The sequence below is a fragment of the Podarcis erhardii genome (genome assembly GCF_964252035.2).
Source record: "Podarcis erhardii genome assembly, chromosome: 9".
In the NCBI taxonomy this organism is placed as follows: domain Eukaryota; kingdom Metazoa; phylum Chordata; class Lepidosauria; order Squamata; family Lacertidae; genus Podarcis; species Podarcis erhardii.
The window spans coordinates 7,483,058-7,510,690 of record NC_138512.1 but is presented as its reverse complement, the minus strand read 5'-3'; the positions used below and the strand labels follow the sequence as shown (position 1 = coordinate 7,510,690).

At 46.3% G+C, this 27,633-nt stretch overlaps 2 protein-coding genes across 3 annotated transcripts in view; both read left to right on the top strand.

The window, feature by feature from the left end:
* CCDC33 (coiled-coil domain containing 33) overlaps positions 1–27,633 on the top strand; it is a 154,476-nt gene that overhangs the window by 1,093 nt on the left and 125,750 nt on the right. The window contains exons 2-3 of one of the 2 annotated variants that reach the window (XM_081876253.1): positions 738–806; positions 15,614–15,771. In XM_081876253.1, the coding sequence (XP_081732379.1) occupies positions 738–806; positions 15,614–15,771 (227 nt within the window). The remainder of the gene's footprint in view (positions 1–737; positions 807–15,613; positions 15,772–27,633) is intronic. The other variant, XM_081876254.1, reaches the window with a different exon arrangement.
* PML (PML nuclear body scaffold) overlaps positions 1–27,633 on the top strand; it is a 281,106-nt gene that overhangs the window by 156,995 nt on the left and 96,478 nt on the right. The gene's annotated exons all lie outside the window — the stretch shown is intronic.

The window sequence follows — 27,633 nt, the reverse complement described above, 5'->3', positions numbered from 1 at the left end:
TTTAAACAAAAGGACACATTCTACTCATGTAGATTCACGCTGATTTATGCACTTGAAAAAGCTCTCAAAGAGATTTACAGCATGAAATTGGGCTATTATTAGGGCATTCACGCTGATTCCCGGACCGTCCACGGGCCGGATTGAGAAGGTGATTGGACCGCATCTGGCCCACGGGCTATAGGTTGCCTACCCCTGTAGTAGACCAAAACATCTGGGGGGTATCAGGTTCAGGAAGACATGGCAGAGAAAAGGAATTTTATATCCTTGCCCAATCACTGGAACAGTGGATTGACAACCTTTGCTGAACCACACTTTTCTAATGGTAGCTATATGCACCTATATGGCTGGCCCCTGTCTTGTTGCATTGAGTAACTCCCTTGCTGATGTCTCCAGGTGCTTAACACTCAGTAAGTCTTCTACACTCCAAGCCCAGGCCAGGAACTTCCCTCACAGTTATATTGGCTAGACCCAGGATGGGGAACCTCTGACCTTTCAGACTCCAAACCCCATCAGCCCCGGCCTGCATGGCCAGAGACTCTGAGAGACTGTGATCCTCTCCCATCATCTCTGACCACTGCTCTTGTTGAGGGGAGTTGGAGTCCAACAGATATTTGGAGGGCCACAGCCCTCCCTTCATTCACTGCTTGGTGTGAACTGGGCAGAGTAAGGCCAGTACCCATTTGTGAAACTGAGAATTTCTTTCTGTTTCTCTTGGTTTTTGAATTTTGGGTCTTTAGAAAAAAGGAGAGAGCAGCAAATCCCGCATACGAAACCCATTCAGTTTCCTTTCCTGGGGAACAAAGAAGGTAGGTGCAAGTTGCTGGATCCAAGCTTAGAAATGAAGTGTTGAGTACCCCCTGGCAAAGCTTATAGTAGTCTATGGTAAGTCATATGTGCCTGGTGTAGAGAAGTCCAGCCCTGTGGGCCACAAATGCCCCCCTGCCAGCCTCTCTATCTGGCCTTTGGCTTTTCCCAAGACAGGTGTCCCTCTCCCCTGACCAAGCCACACTCTGTCCCTGCCCTCTGACTTCCTCAAGTGCTTTTTATCAGCTGGAATTTGTGCTTGTGAGCCAGTGTGGTGTAGTGGTTAAGAGTGGTGGACTCGTAATCTGGTGAACCGGGTTCGCTTCCCCGCTCTTCCACATGCAGCTGCTGGGTGACCTTGGGCTAGTCACACTTCTCTGAAGTCTCTCAGCCTCACTCACCTCACAGAGTGTTTGTTGGGGGGGAGGAAGGGAAAGGAGAATGGTAGCCGCTTGGAGACTCCTTTGGGTAGTGATAAAGTGGGATATCAAATCCAAACTCTTCTTCTTGAACTGCGACCATGCCTGCTTTGTATCACTGTACTGTACTTTTGTATCACTGCCTTGTAAAGAGACTAGAACAAATGCTTTGTAAAGACCGGGCACAGTCTAACCTCTGCATAAGCAAATTGAGGGGTGCTCAATAAGCGGGTCTTCTGGAAGAGCCCTAGGAGTGGAGGGCTGTCATAGCACTGCTGCATTGAAGCTAAGAACCCCATGGCCCAGAGCACGCCAGGCACTCCTGTCTTCCACTGCCTCCCACAGTTTGGTCAGACTCATGCTGGTAGTTTCGAGAACATTGTCCAGCCATCTTGTCCTCTGTTGTCCCCTTCTCCTTGTGCCCTCCATCTTTCCCAACATCAGGGTCTTTTCCAGGGAGTCTTCTCTTCTCATGAGGTGGCCAAAGTATTGGAGCCCTTTGTCATGCAGAGTCCCAATTCCCAAATGCCAGCCGCTGCCCCCCTCCAAACCACCCTCAAATCTTTCTCCATGTTTTCATTCATTGCTCCTTCCATCTTCTGGCCAGGGAAAGAGAGAAGCAGCAACCTTCTTTGGGTTCTCATTTGCAGGCTCTTACAAGCCGCTCAGCAACATTGTGCACAACGGGGAGGGTCTGCTTTGCCCCCAGACATCTTAGGTCCCTGCCCAGTTTCTTCATATAGCTATCTTGTCTTTCATTGCCAGTTTCATTTGGGAACCTGAAGTGTTACTGAACTGTTGTTCCTTAGTGTGTGGGGTGGTTGGGGGTTTCGTATTTGGCTCCTGCTTTGAGAGAGATGCAGAGAGATCTGATCCTGCAGCTTGGCTCTTTCTATGGCTTAAAATGAACGGGAATAGATTCCTAGAGAGGAAGGGGATTCAGGGAGATGGGGAGGAGTCCTCCGGAGCAAAAGCGCCTCTCTCCAAAGCCCTTTTCTGCCTGGCTTCTCACATGGATGGGGAAAAGGCATTAATCTTTACCTTCCCACCGCAGCGGTACCTATTTATCTACTTGCACTACGTGCTTTCAAACTGCTAGGTTGGCAGGAGCAGGGACCGAGCAACAGAAGCTCACCCCGTCATGGGGATTCGAACTGCTGACCTTCTGATCGGCAAGCTCAGTGGTTTAGATCACAGTGCCACCTGCATCCCTAAATAAACATTGGAATACCCCATATCACACACCTGCAGAATCTCAACGATAGAGGTTGCTCAAAGCTAACATGCTTCCAAAATACTCCTAAATGCATGACGACCTTGCATAGTCTCCACACACAAACACACATATATAACTAGTTGTATTTATTGATTTGGGGTTTTATTTCCCCCATCAGCCTTGCTTAAATGCAATACAGTGGTACCTCGGGTTAAGTACTTAATTTGTTCCGGAGGTCCATTTTAACCTGAAACTGTTCTTAACCTGAAGTACCACTTTAGCTAATGGGGCCTGCCACTGCTGCTGCGTCGCCAGAGCACGATTTCTGTTCTCATCCTGAAGCAAAGTTCTTAACCCGAGGTACTATTTCTGGGTTAGCGGAGTCTGTAACCTGAAGCGTACGTAACCTGAAGCGTATGTAACCCGAGGTACCACTGTACATGAATTCAAAGATTTCTGTGTTTAAAATACTGTAGTTTTTCCATGTTTCCTCTAATAACTTTTGTACTTGACCAGGAGGAAATGCTCAAGGAATGATTTGTTGTTGTTTAGTTGTTTAGTCGTGTCTGACTCTTCGTGACCCCATGGACCAGAGCACGCCAGGCACTCCTGTCTTCCACTGCCTCCTGCAGTTTGGTCAGACTCATGCTGGTAGCTTCGAGAACACTGTCCAACCATCTCGTCCTCTGTCATCCCCTTCTCCTTGTGCCCTCCATCTTTCCCAACATCAGGGTCTTTTCCAGGGAGTCTTCTCTTCTCATGAGGTGGCCAAAGTATTGGAGCCTCAGCTTCAGGATCTGCCCTTCCAGTGAGCACTCAGGGCTGATTTCCTTAAGAATGGATACGTTTGATCTTCTTGCAGCCCATGGGATTCTCAAGAGTCTCCTCCAGCACCAGAATTCAAAAGCATCCATTCTTCGGCGATCAGCCTTCTTGATGGTCCAGCTCTCACTTCCATACATCACTACTGGGAAAACCATGGCTTTAACTATGCGGACCTTACTGATGTAGAATAGAATGTCCCTATTTGTACCTGAGGTATGTTGGAGGCTAGGCAGGTGAAGGACCTGAGCGCCTGCAATCCCCATTTGGAACCATTTCTGCCTCCAGCTGCGGAGCCAGAGCAGAGCCACTGTGGCTAGCAGCCCTCAATAGCCCCGATGCTCCCATTCATCCCTGGGAGATTTCTCTGCTTGCCGCCAGCCCAGATCTGTAGCCAAAAAGCCGTTAGTCACAGGCTGTTGCCTCTTGTGATTACTTTCACTTTGATTCCCATCACAGAATGATTACGGCATTCGGGAGAGGGGAGCTTTGCACTTAACCTCTCGTTTTCTTTGCTCAGCCCTCAAGAGGCCCAGTGGGAATAGCACAGGCCCAGACTGGCTGCCTGGATGACACGGGAGAGGGGAGGGGAGGGGAGGGGAGGAGCGGGAAGCAAGGCTGACAAGGTGAGGGGTGGGGGGCGCTGGATAATGTCAGCATGTGGAAGAGGAGAGTGAGCTCAGACAGCAGCACATGGCAGAAGGAGCAGAATGATTAGGCTAGGGCCCTCGCCAACCGGTGTGCAAATTCTGTAATTGCTGTGGCGGTTGGAAGCACATGTATATATCCTAGGACCCTCGTACCTACGGGACCGCCTCTCCTGGTATGTCCCATAGAGGAGCTTACGGTCTTCAAACCAAAACATCTTGGAGGTCCCGGGCCACAGGGAGGTTTGTTGTTGTTTAGTCGTTTAGTCGTGTCCGACTCTTCGTGACCCCATGGACCAGAGCATGCCAGGCCCTCCTGTCTTCCACTGCCTCCCGCAGTTTGGTCAGACTCATGCTGGTAACCTCGAAAACACTATCCAACCACCTCGTCTTCTGTCGTCCCCTTCTCCTTGTGCCCTCCATCTTTCCCAACATCAGGGTCTTCTCCAGGGAGTCTTCTCTTCTCATGAGGTGGCCAAAGTATTGGAGCCTCAGCTCCACGATCTGTCCTTCCAGTGAGCACTCAGGGCTGATTCCTTCAGAATGGATCGGTTTGATCTTCTTGCAGTCCATGGGACTCTCAAGAGTCTCCTTCAGCACCATAATTCAAAAGCATCAATTCTTCAGCGATCAGCCTTCTTGATGGTCCAGCTCTCACTTCCATGCATCACTACTGGGAAAACCATAGCTTTAACTATACGGACCTTTGTTGGTAAGGTGATGTCTCTGCTTTTTATGATGCTGCCTAGGTTTGCCATCACCTTTCTCCCAAGGAGCAGGCGTCTTTTAATTTTGTGACTGCTGTCACCATCTGCAGTGATCATGGAGCCCAAGAAAGTAAAGTCTCTCACTGCCTCCATTTCTTCCTCTTCTATTTGCCAGGAGGTGATGGGACCAGTGGCCATGATCTTCATTTTTTTGATGTTGAGCTTCAGACCATATTTTGCGCTCTCCTCTTTCACCCTCATTAAAAGGTTCTTTAATTGCTCCTCACTTTCTGCCATCAAGGTTGTGTCATCTGCATATCTGAGGTTGTTGATATTTCTTCCAGCAATCTTAATTCCGGCTAGGGATTTATCCAGCCCAGCCTTTCGCATGATGAATTCTGCATATAAGTTAAATAAGCAGGGAGATAATATACAGCCTTGCCTCACTCCTTTCCCAAATTTGAACCAATCAGTTCCATATCCAGTTCTAACTGTAGCTTCTTGTCCCACATAGAGATTTCTCAGGAGACAGATGAGGTGATCAGGCACTCCCATTTCTTTAAGAACTTGCCATAGTTTGCTGTGGTTGACATAGTCAAAGGCTTTTGCATAGTCAATGAAGCAGAAGTAGATGCCTTTCTGGAACTCTCTAGCTTTCTCCATAATCCAGCGCATGTTTGCAATTTGGTCTCTGGTTCCTCTGCCTCTTCTAAATCCAGCTTGCACTTCTTGGAGTTCTCGGTCCACATACTGCTTAAGCCTGCCTTGTAGAATTTTAAGCATAACCTTGCTAGTGTGTGAAATGAGTGCAATTGTGCAGTAGTTGGCGCATTCTTTAGCACTTCCCTTCTTTGGGATTGGGATGTAGACTGATCTTCTCCAATCCTCTGGCCACTGCTGACTGTATTGAGCTTCTCCATCTTTGGCTGCAGAGAATATAATCAATCTGATTTTGATGCTGCCCATCTGGTGATGTCCATGTGTAGAGTCGTCTCTTGTGTTGTTGGAAAAGAGTGTTTGTGATGACCAGCTTGTTCTCTTGGCAGAACTCTATTAGCCTTTGTCCTGCTTCATTTTGAACTCCAAGGCCAAACTTGCCAGTTGTTCCTTTTATCTCCGGACTCCCTACTTTAGCATTCCAATCCCCTATAATGAGAAGAACATCCTTCTTTGGTGTCATTTCTATAAGGTGTTGTAAGTATTCATAGAACTGGTCAATTTCAGTTTCTTCAGCACCAGTGGTTGGTGCATAAACTTGGATTACTGTGATGTTAAAAGGTCTGCCTTGGATTCATATCGAGATCATTCTATCATTTTTGAGATTGCATCCCAGTACAGCTTTCGCCACTCTTTTGTTGACTATGAGGGCCACTCCATTTCTTTTATGGGATTCTTGCCCACAGTAGTAGATGTGATGGTCATCTGAACTGAATTTGCCCATTCCCGTCCATTTTAGTTCACTGATGCCCAGGATGTCAATATTTATTCTTGCCATCTCATTTTTGACCACATCCAACTTACCAAGGTTCATGGTTCTTACATTCCATGTTCCTATGCAATATTTTTCTTTACAGCATTGGACTTTCCTTTCACTTCCAGGCATATCCGCAACTGAGCGTCCTTTCGGCTTTGGCCCAGCCGCTTCATCAGCTCTGAATCTACTTGTACTTGTCCTCCACTCTTCCTCAGTAGCATGTTGGACGCCTTCCGACCTGAGGGGCTCATCTTCCAACGTCATAACTTTTATATGCCTGTTGTCTTTGTCCATGGAGTTTTCTTGGCAGGGATACTGGAGTGGCTTGCCAGTTCCTGCTCCAGGAGGTTAGGCTGGCCTCAACCAGAGCCAGGGCTTTTTCGGTCGTGGCCCCAATCTGGTGGAATACTCTGTCACAAGAGACTAGGGCCCTGCGGGACTTGACATCTTTCCGCAGGGCCTGCAAGACGGAGCTGTTCCGCCTGGCCTTTGGCCAGCGCACAGCCTGACCCCCTCCTTTGGTAATCCTCACAGAACTCTAGCCTAATGGTTGCCATTAATTTTATTCTGAATTGATTTTAGAATGAATTGATTTTAGAATGTATTTTTTTTAAAAGATATTTATTAAGATTTTATATAATAGAACAAGCATCACAATCAAACAAAACAAAAGAAAAAGACAATTAAAAACAGCACAATCCAACAAGACAAAAAAGTACAACAAAAAATATAAGAAAAAATAAGAAAAGACAGAGAACAAAAAAAAAAGAAATCTAGTTTTTTGCTTATTTATCCTTATAACCCTCTTTCCTGACTTCCTCACATCTCCCTTTTCTGTGTTCTCCTTTACACAGTCAAATTCAGCAATTCCTTACCCTCTTTCAACTCTTATTCAATATTATACATTTCAACCTATTATGTCTCCGATTTTTCCTTTCCTTTTAAATCCATGTTTACATATTCTTTATAGCTTACTCCCTTATATCATTTTGTTTAATTTCAACATAATTTTACTCTGGTCTTTTCACCCTTTTCTTTTAGAATGTATTTTAATTAACTGATTGTGATTCTATGTAAACTGTGTTACTTTTACTATTGTTAGCTGCTCTGAGCCCGGCTTCGGCTGGGGAGGGAGGGATATAAATAAATAAATAAATAAATAAATAAATAGCATAAAGACATAAGAACAGCCTGCTGGATCAGACCAATGGCCCATCTAGGTCATCACCCTGTTCTCACAGTAGCCAAGCAGATGCCCTTTTGGGCAGTGGAGGAGCTTCATGCTCCAGCCCCGGGGGGCAGAGAGCAGGCAGGGCATGGCTGGTGCGCATCCTGGGGGTGTGGTGCGCTGCCTGCTGGGGCGTGGCATGACGCCTGTGGGGGCATGACGCCCAGATCAGGCAGGGGGAGACAGCCGCGAGGGCACCCCACCGGGATCGCACTGCCAGGGGTAGTGCACTCCCCCCCCGCCCCCTCTTCCTCCGCCAGTGCCTTTGGGGAACCTACATGCTGAACATAAGCACAAGAGCTCCCCTCTCCAGCCTTTCCAGCAAATGACATTCAGAAGCATTGCTGCCCTTGACTGTGGAGGCAGAGGAGAGCCAACCTGGCCAGCAGCCGCTAAGAACCTTCTCCTCCTCCCTGAATCTTTCTAACCCTCTTTTAAAGCCATCTCAGTCAGTGGCCATTGCTTCCCCCTGTGGGAGGGAGTTCCCTAGCTGAACTATGCATTGTGCGAAAAAGTACTTTCTTTTGTCTGCCTTGAACCTTCTAACATTTGGCTTCAATTAGATGCCCATTGGCTTTTGGAGAGTCAGTGCTAGACAGTGCTAGAGTGTTAGACTGTGACTTGGAAGGTACAGGTAAAGGTAAAGGGACCCCTGACCATTAGGTCCAGTCATGGCCGACTCTGGGGTTGTGGCACTCATCTCACTTTATTGACCAAGGGAGCCGGCGTACAGCTTCCGGGTCATGTGGCCAGCATGACTAAGCCACTTCTGGCGAACCAGAGCAGCGCACAGAAACGCCGTTTACCTTCCCGACGGAGTGGTACCTATTTATCTACTTGCACTTTGATGTGCTTTCGAACTGCTAGGTTGGCAGGAGCAGGGACCGAGCAACGGGAGCTCACCCTATCGCGGGGATTCGAACCACCGACCTTCCGATTGGCAAGCCCTAGGCTCTGTGGTTTAACCCACAGCACCACCCGCGTCCCGTGACTTGGGAGACCTGGGTTCAAATCCCTACTCAGCCATGAAGCTACTAGGTAGTAGCCTTGGACTGGTCCTAAGAGTAACCTTGGTGGGAGTGGGGAGTGGGATTTGCAAGGCACATTTTTGTCCCCATTGTTATTTAACATCTATTTGAAGATGTTGGGAGGGAGCACTTATTTGTAGTTTGGGAACATGGTGCTACTAGCACACTGGTGAATGTTCTGGCATTTTATGAGATGGTGGGAGTCCTTTTTTCTGGGGGTACTCAAGTGTACGCAATACTAGCATCTCTTTTTCGTTGTTAAAACGTGTAGCGCTTGCTGTAGCAACTTAATGATGAGTGCAGGCTCCTTTTTTCTAGAAAAAAAGCACTGGATGGTGGTATATAAATAATTTTAGAAATAGATAGATAGATGATAGATAGATAGATAGATAGATAGATAGATAGATGATAGATAGATAGATAGATAGATAGATAGATGATAGATAGATAGTTAGATAGATAGATAGATAGATAGATAGATAGATAGATAGATGATAGATAGATAGATAGATAGATAGATAGATAGATAGATAGATAGATGATAGATAGATAGTTAGATAGATAGTTAGATAGATAGATAGATAGATAGATAGATAGATAGATGATAGATAGATAGATAGATAGATGATAGATAGATAGTTAGATAGATAGTTAGATAGATAGATAGATAGATAGATAGATAGATAGATGATAGATAGATGATAGATAGATAGATAGATAGATAGATAGATAGATAGATGATAGATAGATAGATAGATGATAGATAGATAGTTAGATAGATAGATAGATAGATAGATAGATAGATAGATGATAGATAGATAGATAGATAGATGATAGATAGATAGATAGATAGATAGATAGATAGATAGATAGATAGATAGATGATAGATAGATTACAGAGTTGCTGTGCCAGATAATGAGCTGAGCTCAGAGCCACATAGTCACCACTGCAGTTCAGTTGGGTCAACTGTGTTTCACTTAGAACAGCAGTTCCCAAACTTTTTTGGGCCCCTGTCCTCTTGGTTCCATAAGATCATCCCCAGAGCCCCCTATCCTATAAAAAGCATTATTCAGAATAAGGTAGGGTTGCCATATTTAAAAAAGTAAAATTCCTGACTCCTGCAACGTTGTTGGGCTTTTTAAGGAAGGCCCCAGAATAGTTGAGCTTTTTGGGGGAAACCTCAAATGCGGGTGGCGCTGTGGGTTAAACCACAGAGCCTAGGACTTGCCGATCAGAAGGTCGGCGGTTCAAATCCCCACGACGGGGTGAGCTCCCATTGCTTGGTCCCTGCTCCTGCCAACCTAGTAGTTCAAAAGCACATCAAAGTGAAAGTAGATAAATAGGTACCACTCTGGCGGGAAAGTAAACAGCGTTTCCGTGCACTGCTCTGGTTTGCCAGAAGCGGCTTAGTCATGCTGGCCACATGACCCAGAAGCTGTATGCCGGCTCCCACAGCCAGTAAAGCGAGATGAGCGCCACAACCCCAGAGTTATCTGCGACTGGACCTAACAGTCAGGGGTCCCTTTACCTTTACCCCTCCCAAAAAATTGTGATTTTGAGCTTTTGGGGCTATTTCTGCTGCTTTTTCCATTGCTTTGCCATACATCCAGGTTTCCCCTGACATATTGCCAATTTGGACATTATTCTAAAACCCAATTCAAACTATTTAGTTTAACTAATTCATGAAGGTGGATGAGTGTGATCCAGTGATGCCAGCTTTTCAAAACCTGATAGTCGTTTACACCTCCAGTGCCCCACTGCTGCCCCCTTGCCTCTTAGTGCACCCCTCACAGGTTATTCTGCTGCCCACTTTGGGAACCACTGACTTAGGAGGAAATGTAGCAAAGCCTCCTCCTGCAGACTCCTGAGAAATAGAGCATTGACTATACCAGCTCTCGCCCAGGGCTCATCCACACTTCCACTTGACCTTGGCTCCGGGAGATTTTCCGCTTCTTCCATGCTTTTCAGGCACGAGTCTGAGCAGTTTTTCATTTGGCCTGTAGATTTCCCTGGGGAAACACACTGTTTACCACTGAATCAAAAGAGACATCAATCCGCAGAAAAACCGATTGACGTGGTAAATGGTGGGTTTTCCCTTGGAAAAGCAGTGGGACGTGTCGATGAGCCCACAGTGTCGCAATGTTAATTGTCCATTTTAGGTCTCTCTGTAGCTCCCTCCCCACTGGTCCATCTTTAATACTTTTGCCTTCCTTACCCACAATAGCACTCCTCTCCACATTTCAATTTTGGGAATTGCTGTTTTTCTTTTTATCTTTTACTTATTCCCCCCCCCAACACAAATAGGATCTCAGACATTTTTTTAAAACCACATAGCTATTAATCACAGAACTTGGAATAATGGTTGTTACGGGGCAGCTGGTGCGGATGATCCAACATCCTGGAAACCGACGGCCTCCCCTAGTGACTCACTGGAGTTCTCAGCAAGCTTTGTTCAAGAATGAAGTAACTGGTAAGAATTTACAAAGGAATAAGGAACAAGCACCAAGGAGGAGAGCAGAGGGCAGGGCTTGCAATCTCATACATGCCTACTCAGGCTGTAGGGATTGGCCAAGAAATTCAAGTCATTTCACATTTTATTCATTTATAAAAGGATGGATGGGTGGATGGATAATATAGATATAAGCCACTATCTCATAAAATATCAGGGCACTATATACTCATAACACTAAAACTCATAGACAGTCAATGAAGCTGAATGTTGGAAGATTCAGGACTAAGCCACCGAGCCTAGGGCTTGCCGATCAGAAGTTCAGCGGTTCGAATCCCTACGACGGGGTGAGCTCCCGTTGCTCGGTCCCTGCTCCTGCCAACCTAGCAGTTCGAAAGCACGTCAAAGTGCAAGTAGATAAATAGGTACAACTCTGGTGGGAAGGTAAACGGCGTTTCTGTGTGCTGCTCCGGTTTTGCCAGAAGCATCTTAGTCATGCTGCCACATGACCCAGAAAAACTGTCTGTGGACAAACGTCGGCTCCCTCGGCCAGTAAAGCAAGATGAGTGCCGCAACCCCAGAGTCGTTTGCGACTGGACTTAACTGTCAGGGGTCCTTTACCTTTAAAGAATGGACACACAGTTAAACTGTGGAAGTCACTCCAACCGGAGGCAGTGATGGCCACCTACTTGGATGGCTTTTAAAGAGGATTAGACAAATTCTTGGAAGAGAGGGATATGGATGGCTACTACCCATGTCCTGCCTCTACAGTCTGAGACAGAAATGCTTCTGAATCTCAGTTGCTTGAAACCTCAGGAGTGGTGAGTTGTTCTTGTGCTCAAATCCTGCTTCTGGGCTTCCCACAGGCATCTGGTCAGCCACTGGACTACTGGAGGGTGACTCTGGGACTGACTCCAGGTGTTCCAACCAGGATGTTCTGCAGAGGCAGGAACCTCACCTTGCATACCCTCCAGCATTTCTTCGATGAAAATAGGAACGTCCCTATTCCATAATGATCATTTTACTATTTATACCCCACACATCTTACTGGGTTGCCCCAGCCACTCTGGGTGGCTTCCAGCATATATAAAAACATAATAAAACATTAAACATTTTAAAAAACCTTCCCTATACATGATTGCTTTCAGGTGTCTCAGGAATTGGATAACTCCATACCCTCCAACATTTCTCCATTGAAAATAGGAGCGTTTCCACCCCCATCGTCCAGCCCGGACACTGAGGTCCAGCGCTGAGGGCCTTCCGGTGGTTTCCTCGCTGCAAGAAGTGAGGTTACAGGGAACCAGGCAGAGGGCCTTCCCGGTAGTGGCGCCTGCCCTGTGGAACACCCTCCCAGCAGATATCAGGGCAAAAAGCAACTATTTTACTTTTAAAAGACAACTGAATGTGGCCCTGTTTAGGGAAGTTTTTAATGTTTGATGCTGTATTGTTTTTAATATTCAGTTGGAAGCCGCCCAGAGTGGCTGGGGAAACCCAGCCAGATGGGCAGGGTATAAATTATTATTATTATTATTATTATTATTATTATTATTATTATTATTATTATTATTATTATTACACCTGGACTGACATTTGACTTGGACTGTCTGACTACTCTCTAGGGTTGCCCTTTTAGGGCACTATTAGGACTTACCTCTGGGTATGTCCTGAGGTTCAGGACACTTGCTTTTGCACAGTGGGTTGGAGGTTCAGGGCCTGTCCCTGTTTTGCCTGGCAAAGGTAGCCGCCCCGCTTTCTGAGCTGTCACAGTTCGGTTGTTCTGGCGCCACAACCTTTGCATGCTACTTGCAGATGGGCAGGCAGATGCACCAAGTTGTTTTCCTAAGCCGGGCTGGCACCGGCAGTGCAGCCTCGGGGTTCATCCATTGGTGAGATCACGTTTGTGATATGTGACATGTGCTTTTCTTTCTTAACAGAACGGGGGGGGGGGGACATTCCAGGCTCATTGTAAAAGAGAGCAGCCCTCTTTCTTGTGTCCCGGAGGGCAGAATTAATTTTGTTAAGACATTGCTGAACTGGTCAAATGAAATAAAGCAGAACCTAAAGGGCTCTTTCTGTAGAGTCAAGAATGCCCTCCGTGGACTAGCCTGCTTATCACCCGCACTGTAGCACCAGACAAAGCAGCGCTTTGTTCTGGATCTTAGGCAAGTATTTGAGTTTTGCCTTGGTGAAGTCAAGCAGCAGAGCAGACATTAGGGATCTTCATCACTGGGCAGCTACCAAGGCTCAAATGCAAGTGGAGGGGGGCAGAGGTGCCAACTTCAATAAAATATGGGGAGGGGGTCAGATGAGCCCTACCCTGCATAATCAAACACATTGCATGTTGCACAATCATCATTTGAATGGCAATGCCCATCAATTGGGGGGGGGTGGCACCATCAGATATTTTATTAAAGGTAAAGGGACCCCTGACCATTAGGTCCAATCGTGGCTGACTCTGGGGTTGCAGTGCTCATCTCGCTTTATTGACCAAGGGAGCCGGCGTACAGCTTCTGGGTCGTGTGGCCAGCATGACTAAGCCGCTTCCGGCGAACCAGAGCAGCGCACGGAAACGCCGTTTACCTTTCTGCTGGAGCGGTACCTATTTATCTACTTGCACTTTGACGTGCTTTCAAACTGCTAGGTTGGCAGGAGCAGGGACTGAGCAACGGGAGCTCACCCTGTCGTAGGAATTTGAACCGCCAACTGTCTGATCGGCAAGTCCTAGGCTCTGTGGTTTAACCCACAGTGCCACCCGTGTCCAGATATTTTATTGGGAGGGGCCAAAGACCCCTTGGGCCCTTGGAGTTTAAAGGTCAGCACCAACACTTTGAATTGTGCTCGGAAACGTACTGGAAGCCAGTGTAGGTCTTTCAAGACTGGTGTTATATGGTCTCGGCGGCCACTCCCAGTCTCCAGTCTAGCTGCCGCATTCTGGATTAGTTGTAGTTTCCAGGTCCCCTTCAAAGATAGCCCCACATAGAGCGCATTGCACTAGTCCAAGCAATGTGCCACCCTGGCTAGACAGTCTGTGGGCAGATAAGGTTTCAGCCTGTGTACCAGATGGAGCTGGTAGACAGCTGCCCTGGACACAGAATTGACCTGCGTCTCCATGGACAGCTGGGAGTCCAGAATGACTCCCAGGCTGTGCACCTGGTCCTTCAGGGGCAAAGTTACCCCATTCAGGACCAGGGAGTCTTCCACTGCTTCCACAGTTTCCACAGTTGGAGGCAGGGATGTTTCTGAATACTAGTTGCTGGAAACCACAGGACCAGAGAGAACTCTTGTGCTTGTGTCTTGCTTGGGGGTTTCCCACAGGCAAGTGTTCAGGCAGACAATGAGAACAGGATGCTGGGCTGGATGGGTCCTTGGCCTGATCCAGAAGACCCTCATTATGTTCTTAAAACGCCTCCACCAAAAGGAACTCTCCCCAGATTTCTTTGCCCTTATTATCACTTGCGCCTTGCATCCGCTGAGGTGTGTAACAACCTTTCTCTCTCTCCTCCTCCTCCCCTCCGACCTGCAAGGTTTTGATTGGTGGGGGTGCAGGTGGCATCTCTGCGTGCTCCAAAGAACTTCTGGCTCTTTGAATTAGAGGAGGAAGGCTTTGCAAGGCTCTTGGGATGTTGCTTGTCGATGAAGCCAGATGAGGTGCTAATGAAAGGATGATTGAAAGGGTCTTCTGCTGCCTTTCATTTGCAAGTCAAGGAGGCCAGAGATTTAACTCTTGCTTCTGCCGTCCTCTGGTATATTTGCACAGAGGCCCTTTAGGGGTTTTGTTGCCAAAGCAGGTCTTAAGATGAAGCGAGATTGAGCCATTAATGCCTTCAACACATCCTCTCTACCCCAATTTCCAACCACAATTGGCTCCAAAAGCCACATGTTATTAGCAGTCAAAAGCCTGGATGGCAAACCTTTTTTTCTGTCCGAGTGGTGCATGAGGGCATTGGGTATGCGGAGCCTGGTAAAAAGGAGACTGTTTATCTTTTCCATTCCTCATCAGGCTTCGTTTCCAGGCCCTTAAACACCTTGGTTGCCCTCCTCTGCACATGTTCCAACTTGTCAACATCCTTCTTAAATTTTGGTGCCCAAAACTGGACACAGTATTCCAAGTGTGGTCTGACCGAGGCAGAATAGAGTGGTACTTTTACCTCCCTTGGTCTGGACACTATACTTTTGTTGATGCAGCCCAAAATTGCATTCACCTTTTTTCGCTGCTGCATCACACTGTTGAGTCATGCAGGGGCGTAGCAAGGGGGGTGCGGTGGGTGTCACCACTGAGGGGGGTGACAAAATGGTGGGCAGCACTCACCGCGGGCCTGCAGCACGCCCAAGCCACACGTCTCTCCTGGGAGTGACACAGTGGCTTGAGTGCCCGCAGCCTTCGCACTGCCCCAAACAATCTGCCCGTTGTCTCCCCCTCAGCTGTAGGGTGGCTCAGTGGGCGGAGGCAGGCAGAGCATCCTGCCCTGGCTTGCCCCCTCCCCCGGGCACAGCCTGCCCCAGGCACCCAATCAGCTTGCTCCACCACTGGACTCATGTTAAGGTTGTGGTCCACTAAGACCCCTAGATGCTTTTCATGCGTACCGCTGGCAAGCCAGGTGTCCCCCATCTTATATTTGTGCAGCTGGTTATTCCTCTTTAAGTACAGAACCTTACATTTGTTCCTATTGAAATTCATTTTCTTTGTTTGGGCCCAGTTCTCCAATCTGAGTTCCAGAGTTTAACTACCAGCCGCTTTGCTGCCACATTCTGCAGTGGATGTCGCTGGACAAACCTCAGTTCTGCTGAGTTGGTGTTTCTTCTGCTTCCCCTGGGCAGGTGAAGGAGGATCCTGCAGAGCCAGGAACGCTGACTTCCAGACCCAACGCCTTGCACTTGGCGAATCCTGAGGTGGAATCCATTGAGGTCACGCTGCATGGGGCCAGCAATCTTCCCTCAACCAAGAAGGGCAACGTACCCAATCCCTATGTCATCGTGTGAGTATCTTTTCTGACTCTATCTTTTCCTGTTTTCTTGAGTGCAAGGAGATTGTGTCAATTTGGGGAGATGTGTCACGGTCACAGGCAGTGCCTTTTTTCTAAAAAAAATTGTTTAGGGGTACTCTCATTTTGGCTGCTCCTTGCCCCCTTCCCCCGCCAACCCCAGACGACAGACTTGAGGCGGCGCTGAGAGGACGGGTGGGCCCCCGGCAATGGCGGCGACTGGGTTGGCTTGAGCGAGGAGGGGCAAGCGCTCACTGGCTGTCTCTAGCCCAGCAAGAGGAAGAGGGGGAGCAGCACCGTCGCCTCCACCATGGTCGCCCCAGACTCCCCTTCCTGGGCACTGGCGTGGAAAATGACAGAGCTCCAGTCTGCGCTGCTACTGCAGAGACAGCTGGCATGTCGGTCCATTGGTCGGCCGGCTAGGGCTGTTAGAATTCCTGCTCCGTGACCTCAGTCATAGGATTGTTGTCTATCACATGACGGTGTATGTTTTGACTCCACAGAGTGGGAAGTGATGGAGACAGGATGTTTGTGTAATTGTGTTCATTGAAGTGGGACTATTGTCCTTTGTTCTTTCTCCTTGCTGTCTGATGCTAGTGAGAGAGGGAGCCATGTTGCAGTGCTCCGTGTGTGTTTATATGTAAATAAAGTAGATTAGCCAAAATGCTGAGTTGCCGAGGTCTGTTACACAAGCTGCGAAGACTCTGCAGATCCCCAAGTGTGCCGATGTCTGTTGGCATCGGTCGCTGTGATTTTGGGGCAGAAGAAAGCTTTTGAAGCTCCCAAACGATCGACCAGGAGGGAGGGAACATGCCAGTTGGGCATGTGTCTCTGCCAGGGAGTAGGACGAGCTCCTGACAGGGGCAACGCAAGATGTTTAGGGGTACGCATCCCCCTGCGTCCATCCCCCCCAGAAAAAAGCACTGGTCGCAGGAAAGGTTCCCTGGGTGAGGAGTGTACTGTTTCACAGAAGACCTATGTCAGGAGTGGAGAACCTTTGTATGAATGTCGTTGCTTATGTAGTCCCAATGGCACCACCTGAGTACAAGAGTGAGGCAACAGCAGGCTGAAGGGGAGGGAAAGGAGACTGGGTGAGAGGGGAAATGAAATGGAGTACCTTGGAAAAGGGCATGGCTGCAACATTTTGCTGCAGTTCCCACTTGTAAATAAACTGATGAAGAAGACGGAAGGAATAGAGGCAATTGTGACACACAAACCACTCCACCCACTCTACTCTTTGAATTCAAATACTTACTTCTGTAAGTGATTGCATCCTTCGCCACAGGCTTGTGATATCTTCTACAGTTGGTGGGTGAGAGACCAAGGCAGCACTTCCAGCATTTTAAACTTTGAATGGAATAAATAAAGCAGAGCTGCATCTTGATGCCCTGAGTTACCCAGCCTTGTGTATAATAGATGCATCCTGGGACTCAATTAAAGGCCTCTGGCTTTGGTATGGCAGACTAATTGAAAGGGCATCACTGAGTTGTTTTGAATTCTGAGTGTCTGAATCATGAACAGGGCTTTTATTATTATTATTATTATTATTATTGAAAAAGAGGCCTGGAATATAGAATCCCCCTCCTCCAAGCGAAGCAAAGGTGCTCCCGGTGTGCTTAGTGTCTTGGCAAACAAGGTTTGATGTTTGGGGAAGGAACGTCGGTTCAGCATCCCTGAATCCCAGGTCTCGGCACTGGGAGGCACAGCTGTGCATATTCCATAATTCCAACACCAAACCTTGCAAACACAGAATTTTGCATTTGGTGCTGAGCTCCTGACAGTTGCAGTTTGCATTTCTGGACCTTAACCCTGCATTTAAAAGAGGCTATTAAGAATTAAAGGCCAACCACTATGTGGCCCTGTATGCTCTACGAACATGTCAGCTTTAAAATAAAGCTGGGATCGTATTATTTTATTTGTTTAAATAAAATGATCCACAAGTTGCATTCCCCCGCTCAGTTGATCATCTGCACCAGAGTTCTTAACCCTTTTCTGAATGAATGGGGTGGGAATAAATAAGAGCTGGCCCAACAAGAGGTGTCAATAGCAGGATATCTGCTAGCAATACTCACTCAATGTACTTACATTTCTATTTCATAAAATTTATATACCACTTGATTGTAAAAAAAGAAAAAAAAACCTCAAAGTGGTTTACAAAAAAGAGAAAGCAATAAAATCACCAACAAGAAAAATTAACAATAATTTTAGACTTACAGAAAGTTAACATTTCAGACTAAAAGCAGATTAAAACTTGCATCAACTTTCCTTTTTAAAATAAATTTTCTTTTTTAACAGAGTAATAAGAATACAAACAGAAATTTGCACCCACCCCAAGACCATTATTTATTATAATTATCCAACTTTCCAAAAAAATTACCCTTCTTCAGATGGCATGACCCCTTTCTGTTTTAACAATACAAATACCACAAATACTGCCCATATTTCCTCAAAGTCATTTCTCTTCCATATTTCCCTTCTTACTTAGATAGCTCACGTTAATTTATCATTAATTGCTATATCCCACACTTCTTTATACCATTCTTCTATTTGAAATCCTCCTTGCTTTTCCCATTTCCTAGCTATGATCATTCTTGCTGCTGTCAGCAATGCATCAACTTTCTAAGCATCTGGATAAAGGTAAAGGTAAAGGGGTCCAGTTGTTCCAACTCTGGGGTTGCGGCACTCATCTCGCTTTACTGGCCAAGGGAGCCGGCGTACAGCTTCCGGGTCATGTGGCCAGCATGACTAAGCTGCTTCTGGAAAACCAGAGCAGTACACAGAAACGCCATTTACCTTCCCGCCGGAATACCTATGGTATTTATCTACTTGCACTTTGACGTGCTTTCAAACTGCTAGGTTGGCAGGAGCTGGGACTGAGCAACGGGAGCTCACCCCATCGCAGAGATTCGAATTGCCAACCTTTTGATCAGCAAGTCCTAGGCTCTGTGGTTTAACCCACAGTGCCACCAGCGTCCCCTGCTATCTGGATAGGCTTATCTAAAAAGGAACGTTTTTAGCAGGTGTCTGTGGTGGGGGTATTAAGTGGCACCTGTTAACTGTGCCAGTTCTACTGTTCGAAGCGATCAAGTGGGCATATATGGCATAAGGCAATCTCGTAGGTTATAACCCAATGGATCCTGAACAGTACAGTAACTGCGTCTCTCCTCTCTGGGAAAAAGATTTGTGGCAGCACTAGAGTCGGACTTTTGGGCAGATGTCCAGAGTCCAGAATGAGCAAAAGAGCCCCAAACACAGCAGGGCTGTCTTACTGCATATTTAAATGAATGGAGCAAGACAGACTTTGCTTTCTAAAATGCATTAAACCCAGAGCAGGGATAGGCAAATCTGTCAGCTTTCATTTCTCTTGGTTCTTCATTTTTACAGTTCTCCACGTCAGACTTTGTGGGAAGTCATCAGGAATTTACAGTGCATTTCTACTAATATACACATTTTGGGTGCAATTTCCCCTTAACATATAGAGTTGTTTTCCTGCAAAGCAATTTCTCTCAATAGAATGCATTTTTGAATGTATGCTGCTTTCACAGCTATCTGCTTTTGCTGTACCCTTTGCCCTTGCACAAGCATCTCATTTGTAGCCTTTACTTTTGCCTTGCAAAATCTGGAAGAGTGCCAATCTGGCTGTGCTTTGCTTTGAGTATTGTTTTGGAAAGGGTGAATTCTGAAGGCAAACCCAATCAAATTCTTTCCCCTCTCCCTAATCCGTAGTCTAAGATAATCAAATCGTACCCCTTCAACTTGACAATGTGCATGGATTATTCTAAGCAAAGGTTGGCCCATTTCCAGATATAGATCTGCTTGCTGATTTGCTGCCCATTTCTGCTGAGGTTTTCTATAAATTAGTTCTGATGGGAGGGAGAGGACCCCAAGAGCAGCAAGTTTCTCCAGGGCAGGATCAAGCTGCCAAGCCATGTTGGGGGAAGGGAAGGGGCTGCCAGTCACAGGTGCCCATTGTTGACTGGCAGGGTTTTCTCTGTGCGCACGCCAAGCTCACCCTACAAGCCCCTGCCCACCCAGAGCTGTTTATAAGGCTTTTCCCTGCATAATAGAACTCCATGCAAATAAGCTGGAAGGCATGCTTGTGGATACATTGCCCTCCCCGGGTTATAAGAAGATTGGAAAGCTGGACAATTTTTAAAACGTATTTATTAAACAGTGTTGATAAAATGTTTACAAATATACCACACTCCACCACACAAATCCCACCCATGCAAATTGAAGCACAGCTGAAAAGAACAAGATGCCTGTGAAAGGCAAGTACAGAAGGAAGAGCAAAAGGAGGACCCCTGTTATCTTCTGAGTATAGAATCATAAAATCCCAGTCAAGCTTGCAAAAATCTATCATCTGCCCAATAATAAATGTTGGAAATGTAAAGAGACCGAAGGTACATTCTTTCACCTCTGGTGGACGTGCCCAAGGATTAAGACTTTCTGGGAGATGACCTATAATGAAATGAAAAAGGTATTTAAATATACCTTTTTGAAGAAACCAGAGGCCTTTCTCCTGGGCATGGTCGGCCATTTGGTGTTAAAGAAGGACAGAACTTTCTTTATGTATGCCGCAACAGCAGCAAGAATACTTATTGCAAAGTACTGGAAGACACAAGATCTACCCACCCGGGAAGAATGGCAGATGAAGGTGATGGACTGCATGGAACTGGCGGAAATGACTGGCAGAATCCAAGACCAGGGAGAAGAGTCGGTGGAGGAAGATTGGAAGAAATTTAAAGACTATTTACAGAAACATTGTAAAATTAATAACTGTTAGAAGGATGTTGGAATAATATTATATGATTTCAGCAGGAATGATATAAAAGATTTGGGAATAACTGACTGTTAATTGGTGAAAGGAGGAAAAGTAAAGTTACATCATATTAAGATATTTTACAGGACTAAAATTTTAAAAGAGGGAAAGGATTTGCTGAAATGGATATTTGATCTAGAATATAAAAAAGGGAGGTGTGAGGAGGTCAAGGAAATAAGCTAATGAAAGATAAGTAATGAGAATATTTGCTGTATTTTTCTTTGCGTTTTTGCTTCTGTTTAATGGATTTTATTTTTCTGTTTTTTCATATTGTGATGTGTTGTTTTAATGTGGTATTTTTACTTTTTCTTTTTGTAACCTTTAAAATTTTAATAAATATTATTTTAAAAAAAAATTAGAATCATAAAATCATAGAGTTGGAAGGGATGCCAAGGGTCATCTAGACCAATCCCCTGCAAGGCAGGAAATGCAGCTGACAAATCCGTTATATGTGGCCCACTCCAACTACCGGTATTCATACATCACTTGGGAAGACAGGCAAACTAATATCAGTGTACTGGATGAAGCAAAGATCACCAGTGTCAAAGCAATGATTCTTCAACATCAACTTCGTTGGACTGGTCATGTTGTGTGGATGCCTAATGATCGTCTTCCAACTACTCTATTCCAAACTTAAAAATGGAAAGCGTAATGCTGGTGGTCAACAAAAGAGGTTTAAATACTGTCTCAAGGCAAATCTAAAAATATGTAGTACTGTATAAACACCAACAACTGGGAAACACTGGCCTGCGAGCGCTCTAGTTGGAGAACAGCCTTTACCAAAGGTGTCGTGGACTTTGAAGACACTCGAACTCAGAACGCAAGGGAGAAATGTGCTAAGAGGAAAGTAAATCCACACCGTGATCAACTCCCACCCAGGCACCAATGTCCCCACTGTGGAAGGACGTGTAGGTCCAGAATTGGCCTCCACAGTCACTTACAGACTCATTGTTAAAACCGTGTTTATGGAAGACAATCTTACTTGGCTACGAGTGATAGAAGAAGAAGAAGAAGAAGAAGAAGAAGAAGAAGAAGAAGAAGAAGAAGAAGAAGAAGAAAAAGGAGAAGAAGTGGCCCATCCGACAAAGTCAGATTTAGGGGAGCACAACTGGTTTGGTTACCCTGGGCACAGAGCCTTGGGGATGTCGCTGAAATTTGAGACTCCAAGATCTGCCACTGCATCCAACCTCTGCTTAAAAACCTCCCCTTTTCTGAGGAGACACCACAGAGCCTAGGGAGGAAGAGGAGGGAGCTGAGAGGCAGGGCCACTGCCTGGTCTGCTTCTAAGTAAGAAGGCAAGCAGGCAGGCGGGGGCTGGTGGAAGTCTCACTGAGGGTGGCAGGGAACCTCCCCATTCATCCAAATGAAACAGCCTCCACAGGCTGTTGAAACTTTTTTATGATAGCAGTCGGATGTGGGTCTGTGAGGATTTCAGACTATGGGGCTGTGACCAGCTTCTTTTGCCAGTAATAATTCAAAGGAGATAGGTTGGTCACCCCTAGACGACTCAGAACGCACACATTTTCCCCAGCCCTTCCCCTGCCCAATCTCTCCTCTCCAGAAGATCCCTGTAATTAAGCCCAAATGTTCCCCTCCGTGGGCTTTGCCATGAGCCAGGGAGGAGGTGAGAGAAGACAAGTTCCTTCCTCCATTAGTTGTCTCTCCTGGAGATGCTGGAGCCAAAATTTGTTACCCTGGAAAACACTGGTCTCTTGGGCCTTTGTGTTTTCCACCCACTCACAAGATGGATGGATGCAAAGACTTTTCATGGTCAAATGCAGATCTTGTGAGAATACAGACTGCTCCTTGGTGCAAGTGGCTGACGACTGGTTTCATCACCAGAAGGTGGCTTTTGAATGGCTGCTGCAATATTTGGATTAAGGGTTGGGGATAAGAACCTAAGAAGAACCTGGTGGATCAGGCCAATGGCTCCCTGTTCCAGCACCCTGTTGTCACTAGACCAGTTGCCCGCAAGCAGGATTCAAGCACAAGAGCCCTCTCTCCTTCTGTGACTTCCAGCCACTGGTATTCAGAAGCACGGCCGCCTCTTGACCATGGAGGCAGAGCACAACCATCGTGACTAGTAGCCTTTTTCTTCATGGTTGTCCCATCCTCTTTCAAGACCATCTAGGTTGGTGGCCTTCACCGCCTCCTGTGGGAGGGAGTTCCACAGTTTAACTATGTGCTGCTTGAAGAAGGACTTCTTTTACCTCTCATGGCTCTTCCAATCTTCAGCTTTATCAGATGTCCTCGAATTCTAGTGTTACAACGCTGAGCAGTTGTGCATCTCTGGGTCCTGGAAGAAAGGTGCTTTTTCAGGATCCTAGGAAGCTTCCCTAAAAAGGAAGCATCTTAAAAAGCAGAGACATCACCTTGCCAACAAAGGTCCGTATAGTTAAAGCTATGGTTTTCCCAGTAGTGATGTATGGAAGTGAGAGCTGGACCATAAAGAAGGCTGATTGACGAAGAATTGTTGCTTTTGAATTATGGTGCTGGAGGAGACTCTTGAGAGTCCCATGGGCTGCAAGAAGATCAAACCTCTCCATTCTGAAAGAAATCAGCCCTGAGTGCTCACTGGAAGGACAGATTGTGAAGCTGAGGCTCCAAGACTTTGGCCACCTCATGAGAAGAGAAGACTCCCTGGAAAAGACCCTGATGTTGAGAAAGATGGAGGGCACAAGGAGAAGGGGACGACAGAGGACGAGATGGTTGGACAGTGTTCTCGAAGCTACAAACATGAGTCTGACCAAACTGCGGGAGGCAGTGGAAGACAGGAGTGCCTGGCATGCTTTGGTACATGGGGTCACAAAGAGTCGGACACGACTAAACGACTAAACAACAACAACAACTGGAAGCTGCCTTATACTGAGTCAGGCCACTGGTCCATGTTGCTCAGTGTGGACGATACCTGGAGATGCTGGAGGTGTAACCTGGGACCCGCTGCTTGCAAGACAAATCCTCTGCTACTGAGCTGTGGGTGGGGGTGGCATCTATAGGCCATGACTCCATCTTTTCCACACCCTTTGCGTCTCCGTATTTTACCATTTATATTGTTATGGCATTTCTGTCTGAAGCCGTACTGGAAAAACATTTGAACAAGAATCACAGGAAATGCCTGGGTGAAAAGGCAGGGAGTCTTTCTCAACCCTGGACCCGCCTGGAGGCAGGAGTGACATTCAAAGCAGCGAGAAAGCAACAATGTGTGAGATTAAAACCAAGAATGCTTCAGAGCTCATTCTCCCCCCCTTCCCCCCATTATTGACCCTCCCCTCTCCAAGCCTCAACAACACATATAGTCTAGGAGGAGCTGTCCGTGCATTTGCTGTGCCAAAGACCCAGATGAAAGTGAGATGAAATTGCTGTGATTCAGGCTGCTGCCTGCCGTGGACTTAAGAGGTCAGCGCTGTTAGATCAGAATCCGCAAGAGGCTGATCTAGTCCAGCATCTTCCGCACCAAACCAAGATCCCTCATGTGGCCGCAAGGCATGCCTGTGTTACATGCCACCCCAATCTCCAAGTGGGGAGAGAGTCTACGGGTTCCTGCGCTTGCCCAGAGTTCAGTTTGGAATGAAGGACAGTGGAGTCTCTTCGGGTTGGATGGATTTCTCAGAGGATATAGGGGCTCACATTTCCTCCCACGGGAAATGTGATCCCACCGCTAACACCAGTGTTTCATGCACCCCAACCTCTGAGTGGTGAGCAATTCCAGTGGTTCCAGCACTTATGCAGGGTTCGGTATCCTTGGAATGAAGGTCAGAATGTGGTGTATTTAGGATACAGTGGTACCTCGGGTTAAGTACTTAATTCGTTCCGGAGGTCCATTCTTAACCTGAAACTGTTCTTAACCTGAAGCACCACTTTAGCTAATGGGGCCTCCTGCTGCCGCCGCGCTGCCGGAGCACGATTTCTGTTCTCATCTTGAAGCAAAGTTCTTTTTTTTTTTTTTTAATAATATTTATTAGAAATTTCCAATTACAAAAAAAATAAAAAGAACAAAACATCCCAATTTAAAATCTTATTTTCAGTAGCATCTTTCCAGGACTTCCCCTCCCCTCCCCCTCTTGTATTCCAATTCTTACAAATGAATTCAGCAAATTCTTATCCCAGATTTTTAACTTATTATCATTAGCCCAGTTTTAAAAATATTTTCCCATCCCCTAAAATCGACCTGTTCCCTTCCGCGCGTTCCCTCCTTTAATATACAATACAGATTAAAATAATCAAATATAATTAATTAAAATAAAATTGTAAAAATATAATTAAGATAATCAAATATAATTTTACACCCTTTGGATTCCAAATTTCCCTCCCCCCTTTCCCGGTTGCGTTCCCAATGTTCATCAACGTCTGATGTCTTCCTGGAGCTCCCACATCTATCTAGGCCATAGTCCTTTACCAGTCATCTTTAATTTCGAATGTCCAATCTTGGAAGGAGTCTATCTCAAAAAGGCCCATTTCTTCCATCCAGATTTTTATATTTAGGAGTAAAAACTCCAATTTTATTTCTTAGACTTTTCAAATCTGGATGTCCCAAATGTTCCCACTTCCAACTTTATCCAATTCTTGTTGTTCTTGTTGTTCTTGTTAATCCCTCTCCTCCTTTTTTTTTTCCTGCTCTCCTGCACAAATGTTCTAATTCCAAAAGCTGCTAATTCCTCTGCAGAGGCTCTGTTATTCAGGAACAAAACATTATGCCAAGTCCCTTCCATTCTTCAATAGATAAATCTATTGTCTCCTTTAGTGTGTAGACCTCTGTAGACAAAATAGTGTTCCATTCCTGCAGTTTCCCAGGAGATAAAAAGTTCTATTCAAGTTCCAAGCCAACAATACTTGTAATACCCCTCAGCTCCTCTAGGTGGATTGCAATAACTCAGTTCCCTTCCAGATCACGCCCACCAGTCAAAATAACTTGTTATTCCTTGTTTTAAGCAATTTGTATCCAATTTATAACAAATGTAACCGGCAAAGTCCTCGTAACAAAGTTCTCATTTTTGTTCTTCCGCTTTGACAGCTCTTTGACAGCTGTCAAAACCTCTCTTTCTCTTCTCCCGGCGCTCTCACAAATCGCTCCCAGGATTCCGGGGGGGGGGGTTGCTTTTTAATTCAATTCCACTTTTCTCCTCCAGCTCAGTCTTATAATTTTCCATCGCGAAGTTAGTAACCTTGTCAAAATAGGGTTGCGCTCGATCTTAGTTGTCAAATCCTTTACTTTAACTCCTCTACGACGGGGGGGGGGCTGACTTCCTTTTTGCGCCTCCCCCGCTCGCTCCGAATTTTTTAAAAAAATTATCCCCCTTTTTAGTCCAGGTTCCAATTACTCACGGGTTATTCTTTTAAGTCCAAATTTTCAATAGAAGAAGTCAGCGCTCTCCGTCGAATGGCATGCGGCTTCGCTCGGCAGGGGAAGCGGAGGACTCAAAGCACCCCCCCGTCACCCGTTCCGCAGCCTTTAAAAAGGCTCCTTCGCGGGTCGGGGGGGCGCAAAAGGTGCCAGCCGAGTCACCATGTCCATGGGTTTCAGCGCCCATGGTTTTTGAGGGTCCCCGCGTCGCCGGCGCGGTAGGACCCAGCCCCTGCCGAGCAGGCTCCCTCCGGAGCTCGGAGGGAGTCCGCCATTCGGCGATGGCGCCAACCCGGAAGTCCCCCCCCCCCATCTTGAAGCAAAGTTCTTAACCCAAGGTACTATTTCTGGGTTAGCGGAGTCTGTAACCTGAAGCGTCTGTAACCCGAGGTACCACTCTTCATGACCCCATGGACCAGAGCACACCAGGCACTCCTATCTTCCACTGCCTCCCGCAGTTTGGTCAAACTCATGCTGACAGCTTCGAGAACACTGTCCAACCATCTCGTCCTCTGTCAGCCCCTTCTCCTTGTGCCAACATCAGGGTCTTTTCCAGGAAGTCTTCTCTTCTCATGAGGTGGCCAAAGTATTGGAGCCTCAGCTTCACGATCTGTCCTTCCAGTGAGCACTCAGGGCCAATTTCCTTCAGAATAGAAAGGTTTGATCTTCTTGCAGTCCATGGGACTCTCAAGAGTCTCCTCCAGCACCATAATTCAAAAGCATCAATTCTTCAGTGATCAGCCTTCTTTATGGTCCAGCTCTCACTTCCATACATCACTACTAGGAAAACCATAGCTTTAACTTTTTAGACTATATTTAGTACATGGTTTTAGACTATTGTATTTTAATATTCTGTTGGAAGCCGCCCAGAGTGGCTGGCGAAATCCAGCCAGATGGGCAGGGTATATATAAATTATTATTATTATTATTATTATTATTATTATTATTATTATTATTTCACACATCTATACAACCCAAGCATAAGGTGGAGGGACCACAGCATTAACACCCCAACAGATCTTGCTTTTCCATTAGAGGCAGCTTCTCCTTGTCTTGCTTCCAGTTCAGCCCTCACACACCACACTGGCTTTCATTCTCCTACCTAGCAGCTAGGTGGAGGAAAGGCCCATTATTAGCCTGGAGGGCCCCATCACTTAGTTGCAGCTCTTGCAGCCTGGCTCCTTCTTTTGGGGTGCTGAGGAGGACACATAGCTGATGAGGACCAACTATGGTCATTGGCCTACAAAGAGACTTGCCCGACCGGTTTAGCAGTAGAATCCTACTTCAGATTCTAATTCTCACAGCGTATAGGACCCACAAAGATTGGAAGGGACCCAGAGCATCATATAGACTGCCCCCCCCCAAAAAAAAACCCCACAATACCTTGGTTAGGAAGTCAGATGCTTAAAGTCATGCTGTACCAGATCAATAGAATGGCCTGATCCAGCAGACCCTTTTGGTGTTCTGATGCTATGACATGCAAAACACTACTAAACCTTAGGTTACGTAAACACAATCCTGGTTACAACACACACAACATAACAGGCTGTTTTTGACTATGTAACTTCTATTTCAAACACAATTCAACATATAATATATCACAAAGTGTAATTCCATAGACCAACGTATTCCATAGACCAACAGAACATATCAAGAGAAATTAAAGTCCAATGGATGGTCAGGAGATCAAGTC